The sequence below is a fragment of the Primulina eburnea genome, chromosome 13 (assembly GCF_022965805.1).
Source record: "Primulina eburnea isolate SZY01 chromosome 13, ASM2296580v1, whole genome shotgun sequence".
In the NCBI taxonomy this organism is placed as follows: domain Eukaryota; kingdom Viridiplantae; phylum Streptophyta; class Magnoliopsida; order Lamiales; family Gesneriaceae; genus Primulina; species Primulina eburnea.
The window spans coordinates 7,986,892-7,997,974 of NC_133113.1; the positions used below are offsets into that span (position 1 = coordinate 7,986,892).

General features: G+C 34.5%; 2 protein-coding genes across 4 annotated transcripts; one reads left to right on the plus strand and one right to left on the minus strand.

Moving 5' to 3' along the window:
- The first annotated feature begins 2,420 nt into the window (after nucleotides 1-2,420).
- Nucleotides 2,421-6,728, plus strand: LOC140808961 (aspartic proteinase-like). Of its 3 annotated transcripts, none has more exons than XM_073166368.1 (14): nucleotides 2,421-2,575; nucleotides 3,642-3,999; nucleotides 4,077-4,137; nucleotides 4,252-4,346; nucleotides 4,431-4,543; nucleotides 4,639-4,807; nucleotides 4,929-4,968; nucleotides 5,111-5,175; nucleotides 5,281-5,394; nucleotides 5,529-5,593; nucleotides 5,713-5,869; nucleotides 5,957-6,076; nucleotides 6,143-6,231; nucleotides 6,398-6,728. In XM_073166368.1, exons 2-14 carry the CDS (start codon nucleotides 3,655-3,657, stop codon nucleotides 6,480-6,482), a joined length of 1,518 nt encoding a protein of 505 aa, XP_073022469.1. In that variant the 5' UTR covers nucleotides 2,421-2,575; nucleotides 3,642-3,654; the 3' UTR covers nucleotides 6,483-6,728. The 3 variants fall into 3 exon arrangements, with proteins under 3 accessions (XP_073022469.1, XP_073022470.1, XP_073022467.1); XM_073166369.1 differs by having other exon boundaries at nucleotides 2,427-2,564; XM_073166366.1 differs by lacking the exon at nucleotides 2,421-2,575 and adding an exon at nucleotides 3,436-3,464.
- Nucleotides 6,729-7,191: 463 nt separating this feature from the next.
- Nucleotides 7,192-10,855, minus strand: LOC140810561 (uncharacterized). The gene is made up of 8 exons (XM_073168407.1): nucleotides 10,717-10,855; nucleotides 10,208-10,290; nucleotides 9,395-9,590; nucleotides 8,829-8,983; nucleotides 8,557-8,700; nucleotides 8,356-8,459; nucleotides 8,103-8,250; nucleotides 7,192-7,612 (listed from the first exon to the last, which is right to left on the minus strand). Exons 2-8 carry the CDS (start codon nucleotides 10,271-10,273, stop codon nucleotides 7,529-7,531), a joined length of 897 nt encoding a protein of 298 aa, XP_073024508.1. The 5' UTR covers nucleotides 10,274-10,290; nucleotides 10,717-10,855; the 3' UTR covers nucleotides 7,192-7,528.
- Nucleotides 10,856-11,083: the final 228 nt, after the last annotated feature.

The following is an 11,083-nucleotide window of genomic DNA, read 5'->3' on the forward strand; positions in this document are numbered from 1 at the left end:
ACTCATTATCAACCGTTATAAATTTTTTTTTTTGGAAAGAAAATATAAACTCTACGATTGAAAAATAAGGATGAATTTATTCCTTATTGTAAAATAAGCATAAAATTTTAAAACTATTAAATGATCGATAACCATCGAAGTAAATGAACTTAAACTTTTCTGAAGTTTCGAATTTTGTAGAAAATATGATGGATGAAACAAAATAGAGTTGAAATATGGAATATGAACTTGAATGACTGTCAATCAAAGTGTGATGTCCATGACTCGATAAATTGTAGGGAATGCTATAAATTGCCTATATGGGCTCTTCTTGGGTAGTAGTAATAGGCTAATAGCAGCTCAAAATTTCTCTTATTTATTTTTTTAAAAAAAAATATGTTGTTTTTTTTACTTGGGCAGTAGTAATAGGCTAATAGCAGCTCAAAATTTCTCTTATTTATTTTTTTAAAAAAAATCTGTTGTTTTTTTTTTTGACAAAAAAAATTCTGTTGTTTTCTTTTTCTAAAAATTTTTAATTTGCTTTTTTTTTTCTAAAAAAAAGTAAGCCCAAAATTTTTTAAAAAAATTTGTTGTTTTCTTTTTCTAAATTTTTTTAATTTGTTTTTTTTTTTTTTAAAAAAAAGTAAGCCCAAAATTTTAGCAATAAAAAGTTGAGAACTCCCTTATCGACTACTAGTTCAGCTCACCACACTAAACTATTAGAAAGTAGGCAAAAACTTGTGTGAGACGGTCTCACGGGTTTTATTTGTGAGACGGATCTCTTATTTGGGTCACCCATAAAAAAGTATCACTTTTTATGCTACGAGTATTACTTTTTATTGTGAAAATGGGTAGGGTTGATCCGTCTCACAGATTATGATCCGTGAGACGGTCTCACATGAGACTCACTCTAGAAAGTATGGCATCAGATGGTAGACATAGACGTCAAATAAAACTAACAATCATAAATACGAGGGGAAAAAATAATAAATTATCCATTTCGAAGTGAAAAATATTTAATTAGTAAAATATTTTTAAAAAAAAATTAATTAATTAGATTGTGTTTGATATGAAGAATTTAGATATGTGAGAGTATTTAATTTGCTCCTGATTCATTATCTACTTAATTATTGTAATTCTCATTTATTATTATTTTTAATTTGGTATTTGAAAATGCAACCTTGACTATTAATTACAAAGTGTGGAAGAATATGATTGAGCATTGTGATAGAAGAGTAGGTCTTGAGACGGTTTCACGAATCTTTATCTGTGAGATGAGTCAACCTTACCGATATTCACAATAAAAAGTAATATTCTTAACATAAAAAGTAATATCTTTTCATAGATGACCTAAATAAGAGATCCGTCTCATACTATATGATCCGTGAAACCGTCTCACACAATTTTTTATCGTGATAGAAAACAAATCTCGGGATTTGAGAGGAAATAAATCAAATAGACTTCTTTTTCTTTTTTATCTGCCCTAAAATTTAATGATTTTTTTGTTTTATTGGTTTTGTCACTAGTTTTCTTTTTGAATGGCACTCACTAAAATACAAAAACAAATGCAACATTTTTCTTCAAGGATGTTAATTATGACATGTTGTTCACATTTAAAGAGGACAAGAATAGATCTGATCTGCTAGAATCCGAGGCCTAATCTATTTAAATTTAATTTTGGAAGGCAAACAAAAACTTGTAAGAGACGGTCTCACGGGTTGTATTTTGTGAGACAGATCTCTTATTTGGGTCATCCATGAAAAATATTACTTTTTATGCTAAGATTATTACTTTTTATTGTGAATATCGATAAGGTTGACTCGTCTCAAAGATAAAGATTCGTAAAACCGTCTCACAATAAACTTACACTCTGTTTAAATCTACATGATTTTCATCAAGTTTATTAAATAATGATCATCAAAATAGATAAATTGAGGAGCATATATTAGATATATAAATACACAAATATTTATTTATTCCAATTTCGGTGGATTGTTAATGTGATATTGGACATGATGGTCATTTGGCAAAGAAGATGATGTACGACTTTATATCATATACTCTATCATTAAATAAAAACAAAATTTATGACTAAGTATATCCGAATGTCTGAAAACTAATTATTGAACTGAGATCAGATTTTTTAAGATCAAAATTTTGTAAAACAAACGAATATATATATATATATTTCAGACTACAGAATTAACCTTAATTTAGGACACAGACCTGTACTTCATAGTACATAGACCATGTGCCCCTTTATGTAAAAACTACCATATCTAACATTTTGAAATGACCCATCAAAATTTATCGTAATAATAGATTTAAAAAGTCATCACCAATCAATATTTTCGGACAGAAAGAGGAAACTTCCTCGCAAGTGCTTAATAAAATTATTGAGTAGCAGTCGCATCTAAGTGTACCCAAAGTCGAGTTTTCCATTTTACCACGCTTTCCTATTGTTTGCATGTGCCAACTCGCTAGCGGACCATCGAGTAAACAAACAACAAAGAGCGTATTATATGTTAAGAGCCCAGATAATATGCAAGTTTTCATTTGACACTCACTAACTTGTTCTGCTCTCAGTAAGAACAAGGTTAGTTTTCTTTTATATTCATCGTTTATCTTATGTAGCTTTACTTTCATTGGAAGTTACTGTGTGGTTTTGTTGATGATCAGTTTTTATGTATTGATTCTTGTTTTTTGTTTGTTTTGATTTGAGGTGGCATATGTGGGTTTCATCTGAATATCTGTTGTGGGCTTTTTGTTAAGTTGTAATCCTTGTTATGACTACGGATTACTGTTTTTGGGGAGAGGGGGACTGTGATCATGTAGTTGGAGTTGTGTTAAGTTGGAAGAAATGACTTGATATTGGTTTGATGAAGCAAGCTGTTGTTTCTAGTAAATATTTTGTATTTTTATATATATATTTTTTGAGATTTTACGGGCGGCTGCTCTGCTCGCAGTGTCGGCGGCAGCGTTTTTCGTTTTGAATGTGTGTGTCGGGTTGCTTGAGCTGATGATGGCTGGAAGTGGAGGTAGTTGTGAAAAATTGGAGAATTAGAGTTATTTTGATCTGAAAAATAATTCCATAGTGAAAAAAATGAACTTAATGAACTTGGCAAGTAGATGGAGATCCAATTAGTATTTTTAAGGCTGGGAAATGATATTTTGTGGGCTGTGTTTGGAGGCCTCTTAGTTCTGTAGGCACAAAACTTTTCGAGGAATCCGGATTAGGAGGAAAATATTCTGAACTGTGTAGCTTTAGTGTTTGAAAGTTTGTGAATTAGGTAGTGAGTGATTTAGCACAACAAAATTTTTGAAGAAAGGAGGAAAAAAAGGTGATTTGAGTATCTATTCTGTTTCAAAATGATGACATGAATTAAATAAGTTGGAACAAAGTACAGTGAGAAACCTGCCAAACGCAGTGTAAAAGTGTGAGAGATAAGAGAGGGAATTCAACCGATGTGAATGTGTTGTTCACGGTTAGCTGTGTTAGATTTCGATCTTTATATGATATCGCGCCATTTATGAGGGATGTCAAAACTTTCAGTATTCATTTTGAATTTGGTCGGTCTATGTGCGTTTGCCTCAAATAGATGGATTGATAAAGGAACGCACATGCTAATTTTTTCTTACTTTTTTCTCTGTTTCCTAAACAGACAACCTTTGACAATGAACCTGCACCATTTGTTTTCACTCCTTTTCCTGTGGGCTTTCATTTGCTCCCTACTTCCTTCTTCTGATGGTCTGAAGAGAATTAGCCTGAAGAAGAGGCCTTTGGATTTTTCCAGCGTGGTCGCTGCCAGACAGGCTAGATTCAAGGGCAAACATGGGATTAGTTTAAATGATAGATATGTTTTAGGTAATTCAAATGAAGATATAGTATATTTGAAGAATTTCTTGGATGCTCAATACTATGGAGTGATCAGTATCGGCTCACCGCCACAGAATTTTACTGTCGTATTTGATACTGGCAGTTCCAATCTTTGGGTTCCCTCTGCAAAATGTTACTTCTCAGTGAGTTCATTTCAATTGTAACTCCTTTGTTGTTGCTTCAACTTTTGTTCATCCGTACTAAGTTAACTGATTTGCAGATCGCATGCTATCTCCATCCTAGATACAAGTCCAGCAAATCCAGCTCATACACAGAAAATGGTATGATGTTTTTGAAGTTTATTGATGATGACGAAGTCCCTTAAACGGTTAATCTTCGACTATCTTAGCTCGGGGCTGATGTTTTACTCTGTAATCCTTGTTGGCATGATTTAGGGAAGTCTTGTTCGATATCGTACGGCTCTGGTTCAATCTCTGGGTATTTTAGCCAAGATAATGTGGGAGTCGGTGATATCAGTGTCAAAGATCAAGTTTGTTCTTTTAGCTCTGAACATGAAACTGATCCTTATCCCTAGTATATTTTGTACTTCAAATATAATGGGAACCCTTTTCAGGTTTTCATAGAAGCGACACGAGAAGCAAGCATTACTTTTATCGTGGCTAAATTTGATGGAATACTCGGGCTTGGTTTCCAAGAGATTTCTGTTGGCGATGCCGTGCCAGTTTGGTATTATTTTTTTTATTTTTCTGTGCACGAGTATTTCCTATATATTTACTCCTTTCAATATCACCGATGAGTTGATTATTCGATCAATGTGACAGGTACAACATGATAGATCAGGATCTTGTTGATGACAAGGTATTTTCATTCTGGTTTAATCGTGACCCTGAAGCAGAAGTTGGAGGTGAGATAGTCTTTGGAGGTGTTGATCCGAACCATTACAAGGGGTATCATACTTATGTTTCTGTAACAGAGAAGGGGTACTGGCAGGTATTTGAAGTGATTGTTTTCAGCACAACTTTATTTGCTTCTGTTTTCGTGGTTGAAATAAGTATCTCTTGTTTTTTAATATGCTTATGCTCACATGGTTGGTATATCTTTCTTTTGCCAGTTTGAAATGGGAGATTTTCTTATCGGGGACCAGTCTACTGGTAAGTCATGTAGCATTTACAGAAGGTTCTTGAACTAAACTAACTTGGGTATCAAATTGCAGTGATGGATCAGATTCAGAATCTTGTTATTCTTGGGTATTCTTGGATCGAAAACATAACTATATTGCCATTATTCCAACAGGTTATTGTAAGGGTGGTTGTGCTGCTATCGCTGATTCTGGGACGTCGTTACTTACTGGTCCAACTGTAAATATCTTGGCCATTTATTCTTGTATCATTTTCATAAAGATAATAGGACATTCTGTAATTTCAGTATTTTTCCTCATTGAAAGTTCCTTCCCTCGATTTCAGACTATTGTAACTCAAATTAACCACGCCATTGGTGCGAAAGGAGTTGTGAGCGTGGAATGCAAAAAAGTTGTCTCTGCTTATGGAGAGTTGATATGGGACATTCTAGTGTCACAGGTATGATGGCTTTGAATCTAATCTTCTAACTATCTTTATCAACGAACCCAACTTGAACTTGTTCTTTTCACATTCAAGCTCTAACTTTGCTCCAACCCAAAGTTAAAATGAAAAAAAGCTCTACTTTTTTGCAGCTTCAACCAGACAAAGTTTGTTTACAACTAAAATTATGCCCTCCTGATGACGTTCAGTCTGTGAGGTCTGCCAACCTAAACTTCATTACAAATTTGTCATTTTAAAAATGATGCAAAATTTTTTAAGATTTCAGGAATCCTTTGCAACTGAGTTTTGCAATATTTACTGTTTTAAACTTCGCAGATCGAATATTGAGATGGTGATCGAGAAGGAAAACAAGAACAGGGTGTCGGATGATGAGTATCCCTTGTGCAATGCTTGTGAGATGGCTGTTGTTTGGATTAAAAACAAGCTTAATAATAAAGAAGTAAAGGAGAAAGTGCTGAAATATGCGGACGAGGTGATGTTAGCTCGTTTGTTTTTTCTAACACATGTAAGAGTTGGTTTGTATAATGTTGTTCTCAAGCATCATTTTCTTGTTTGACAGCTTTGTGAGAACATACCAACTCCGGGAGGAGTGTCGACAGTCGACTGTAATACTATGTCGAACATGACGAATGTCACATTCATCATCGGCGGAAATCCTCACGTTCTCACCCCAGAGCAGGTTCGATCATTTAAATTATAGATTTCAAAATCTGACTTTGCTAAACTTGCTATTTTTTGGTGGCAGTATATTTTAAAAATAGGGGGAGGAGTTCTCGCTGTTTGCGTCAGTGGATTCGCGGCTTTGGATGTGCCACCTCCAAGAGGACCCCTGTGGTATGTGCATTGTATTTTGTTGGAAGTGAATATTATTTTCCTCACACAAACACACTCACAAAAGATTGCTGAAGTAATCAAATGTTACGGTGTTCTGTTGCATAGTTTTTCACAGTGTTCTACCATTTGAAATTCAGCAATAACATAACATTTTAATGAAACGCAGGATTCTTGGAGACGTATTTATGGGTGCGTACCACACTGTATTCGATTATGGCAATCTGAAAGTGGGATTTGCTGAAGCTGCCTGAACATCGCCTCTGCGCTGCTGAACTTTCGCCTGTAACACATCGGTGGCCGTGGGTTGGATCTATTGTATCTACGAGTATTTAAACTATGTTCTTCTGAGTTTTACAGTTGCCCCTAGTTTCTCATGGGGCATATCACCTATTTGTCTGCTGTAATGTATACTCTAGAATGTTGTTTGCTATGAGAATATAAATGCTGTACTTGAGCTTCATTCGCTTGAATTCTCACGTATCATAAAATTTGCATTACACTGTTTTCCTAACAAGGTCTAGTTGAGCTAAGCTATTTTTGGCTTCATTTTCAAGAAATTTTGTTGGCATACCATTTCTTATTTCATTTCAATCTTGTATTTTTCTTAAGAAAGACTCAGCGAATCAAGCCTTGACTTGGTTTTTGACCGAACAGATCACTTCTAAGCCAGCGAGTTAGTATATAAATTTCGAAGTTGCTATTCGAGATGACTAAATTTAATATAATCACGAAAGGGGTTAATTAGATTTTTACCGAAAAAAATACTCGTTGGCGGTGGATGCCTCTAGATATACGAGACCCGTATGTATTTCGTGTAAAAACCAATATATAATTTCAAGAATTCGACAGCATACACTGGCGATCGTAGCCGTTTTTACTTTCTGACACTTTCAGTATCTTCTAGTAGATGTACCAAAAAAATGCAACATCAGATACAAATGAGAGGCACAAAAAGCGAGATCAGATCAAATTTTTAACATTAAATTACTAATCAGATTCATATGACAGATAAATCTCCTAACATAAAATCTCAAGCAGACTACAAGAAAGATGCATGTCACTCACTAATTAAGGAATAAAGTGGACTAGAATCATAGCCATGATATGAGACACAAGGATTTATCAATCTCAAGCTGGTGTTCGATGCGATTGTGAAATTATAGTGTAATTGAATAGATTGACAGATACAGAACCCACTCTTGATAAACACATTCTACTCATTCCTAACACACGTACCAAGATAAAAAGACAGGAATAACACAGACGACCATTTCCAAGCTCACAAAGTAATCTGATTTCATTCCTGTTCTTCATCACTTTCGATTCTAAACATGGAGGCAACAGCAACCTTAGGCTTCCTAGCAGCATTACCAACAGATGTCTGCTTTGTGACAAGGAAAAAAAAATACAAGATTCAACAAATACAGTAATTGTAGCACCAAAATACAGTAGAAACAGAGCAATAAAAAGGACAAAAACTAGAAGCATAAAGTACTTATTTTTAGCAATGCCTCATGCCACAATTACATGAGATTATGGACAGAGTTTCTTAGTGGGGATAAGAGGTCTTTCATCAATTCTGATGGATGAGAAGTTTGATCTGTAGAAGTTTATAAGATCAATTCAAAATGTCTATTCATGAGAATGAAAATATTGAGCCCATTTTATAACATATGTTACCCAATGCAAGCAATTACGCATTACACACCTTTCTTGCTCTGGAATAATATTTTAGAAGATGAAGTTAATTGGTTGTGAATTGTTTTGAATCTAGATATCATATATCGGTATTCAGTAACTAACATCCTCAACACAAATGAACTGAAACATCATGGAACTGCATAATTCCACTAAAAAAACATTGTATATACCTTGGAGGCAACACCTTTTGCAGAAAAACCAAACTTTAAAACTTTCCGCTGATCTTGGTCAACAACTGCTGTAGCATTCCTTTCTGGAGGAGTTGGAACGATTCCAGTTGCCTCCTGATTCTGCTGCTGCTGCTTATGGACATCAGCCCTATAACGGAGTAAAAGAAAAGCTTTAACCAAACACGACGTGAAAAAATACTGCCTCCTAATTCATGCATTACTTGTGTGATATTCATAACAGATATCCACCTACATCTGCATAAACTTTCCCATTTCCCTTTCTTGACGTTGTTGTTCCCTTTTCTGTCTATCGTCACGGCTGCTGCTTCCATGCATTTCTTTCATTTGCTTGAACCTCTGAGAACAACAAAGAAAAACCATATGAAGCCAGATATGAACAAATAAATAACAGAACCCACAATCCAGAGGTAAACAAACGTCACAGTGAATCCACCTTTCTGTGGTTGTGGTCATAGGAGCTAAGGTGAGCTTCGAACTCCATTGCCAGTTTATACTGCTTGTTGCAGAGGTCACAAAAGAACACTTTCCGTATTTCTTTCACCTCACTTTGAATTTTCTGCTCCCGTTCTGCTATAACCTGGATTTTAATAATGTGCAGGAAGCAGGCAGTAGAAGCCACCAGGTAATAAAAACTGCACGAAGTTCTCAACACCTTCAAAAGTTGATGTCCCTAATGATAAACAAGTCCTGTTAAAAGACACATACCTCTCTCTTTTTTGCAAGCTCCTCAGTCTCTTCAACCTCAATATCCAGCTTTCTGCGCTGGATATTTTCTTCTGCTGTATAATAATCATCTTGTTCTTGTTTGCCAAGGCCTAACCTCGAATCTCTTATACCAGATTTAATTGGCTCGGTGATCCCTGTATATCTATCAAAAGTCAATTTACACACAAAGAAGGTTGACAATAGAAAACGGAAAGAAGAAAATTCTACAGCATGCAGTTTCAGGTCAGTACATATACTGCCCTCCCATAATTTACTTAGTCCCACACAACCCAAAAATCACACAATCAAGAAAATGGAGTGAAGCCATGACGGGTACCATGGTTCAAATTTCAAACTAAATTATTTCATATCAACTTCAGTTCTCTGGGTAAATATGTTTCATGTGTTGAGGAATGTAGAAACCGTAGCAATTTAAAAGAGAGAAACACTGAACAGCTCTATCATTCACTAATCCTAAATTCCTAATATAAAGATAAATGACATGCATTAAGGCTGTGCATGGGGTGAGAATGGAAACTTAATTGAGTATATTTCATGAAAAGCACCTTGTTCATCCTTTCCAAGCCCCTTTCCTTTCCATCCCATCTTCTGAAGAAGCCTGAATCCAACATTAGTCGATGTGAGCTGAACATCTAAAGATGCTTGCTCCACATTATTCAGATCTACATTTTCTGTAACTCTGTGATTAATTGGTAGGCGGAAATCATCTGCAAGATCCTCGAGGATAGATGCGTCATGTGCCTAAGGCAGGAAACATAAAAAATGAAAACATCACACCAGCGCAGCTGCCACTCTCACTTCAAAATGCACTTGTCAATGATTAGAAGCTATTGCGGGAAAAGGGTCAAGATACCAATATCCTAGACATAGTACACATCATTATATTTTGAAAAGACATAACATTAAGGTATCAAGACAATCTATCATAGTTTGCATATTTATAGCCAATACGCGACAAATGTACAAACCAACAATACCACCAATTTTGCCAAAGCAGCTGGAAGATTTCCAAATTATATCCAATTATAAACACAACTGACAGTTTTCACATTCCAGAAATCTACAGCAAATTCTGACTGCAAAACTCACCAATGATACATGAAGCATAACACCAGATATCAAAGAATCATACATAACAGTTAACACAATTTTTTTTTTTGATAGTAAACAAACAGTTAACACAATAAATCTTCATAGGAAAAAAAATCAATGTCATAGTATTTTATCCCAAATAAATTCTGGTAAATGTATGGACATAATCATAACAAGACATTCTCAACTCCTTAAAATTGGACTCAGGATTATTACAAAAGCAAATGAGGCTAATAAAATATCCCTTGAACTCACCCAGTCCTTACCTCATCGTTTTTCTGTTGCCTTCTATTGTGCCAATCTTGTTTACCACTATACCATTTACTATCCATATCTTTGAGGCACAATCCTACAAACAAAAGAGACAAAAAATTCATTCCAACATAAACAATTAGATAAACAAATTTCAACACTGCGAAACCTCGAAGGCTCGAACTAAGATGATTCTAGGAGTTCAAGCGAGCTTCACTCTGAAAAAAATTCAAAATTCTAGAACAAACCAAATCTTTTCTCGAGTTAAAAAAGTGGAATAATGACTAGAAATCTCTTATTTAAAAATAAAATTTTATTTTAAAAAATCTTTCACAGATCGAATGATTCTCTCAATCAAACACTTACAACCTATGTTTTCTGCAGATAATGAAATCTATGGGAAAGCCACGCACTTGACATAATTTCAATCACATTGCAACGCTTAATTAATCAACTATTCAAAATAATTATTGAATATAAACATATAAAATCTGTAAAATTCAGTAGATCGAGTAGACTTTACCTTATTGAGGAAACGCTTCACTCTGACAGAAATCGAGAATTAGGGTTTAAATTTTAGAATCGTAAGATAAATACCGCAGAATCTCACCTCTCCGAAGGCCAGGAAAAGACAACTAAAATATGGCCAAAATAAAAGAAAACAAATAAATAAATAAATATTAGTTTTGTTTAGAAAAAGAAGAAAATGAAATGTTTGATTATTAAATTGGTGAATACGTGAATATAATTGTTTGGAAAAAATAAAATTGGAACGTACAAGTACCAATTTAGATAATAAAAAAAACAAAAAATTGTGTGAGACGGTCTCACAGGTCATATTTTGTGAGACGGATCTTTTGTTTGAGTTATCTATCAAAACATATTATTTT

What these genes read in the sequence shown, in the direction of transcription:
- LOC140810561 (XM_073168407.1), bottom strand. Translation starts at nt 10,273, where the DNA reads ATGGATAGTAAATGGTATAGTGGTAAACAAGATTGGCACAATAGAAGG. An exon ending in AGCTTGCAAAAAAGAGAGAG is followed by an intron (nt 8,701 to 8,828) that starts GTATGTGTCTTT and finishes ATTAAAATCCAG; the next exon opens with GTTATAGCAGAACGGGAGCA. An exon ending in ATGGGAAAGTTTATGCAGAT is followed by an intron (nt 8,251 to 8,355) that starts GTAGGTGGATAT and finishes ACTCCGTTATAG; the next exon opens with GGCTGATGTCCATAAGCAGC.
- LOC140808961 (XM_073166366.1), top strand. An exon ending in CTGCAAAATGTTACTTCTCA is followed by an intron (nt 4,000 to 4,076) that starts GTGAGTTCATTT and finishes ACTGATTTGCAG; the next exon opens with ATCGCATGCTATCTCCATCC. An exon ending in ACGTTCTCACCCCAGAGCAG is followed by an intron (nt 6,077 to 6,142) that starts GTTCGATCATTT and finishes TTTTGGTGGCAG; the next exon opens with TATATTTTAAAAATAGGGGG.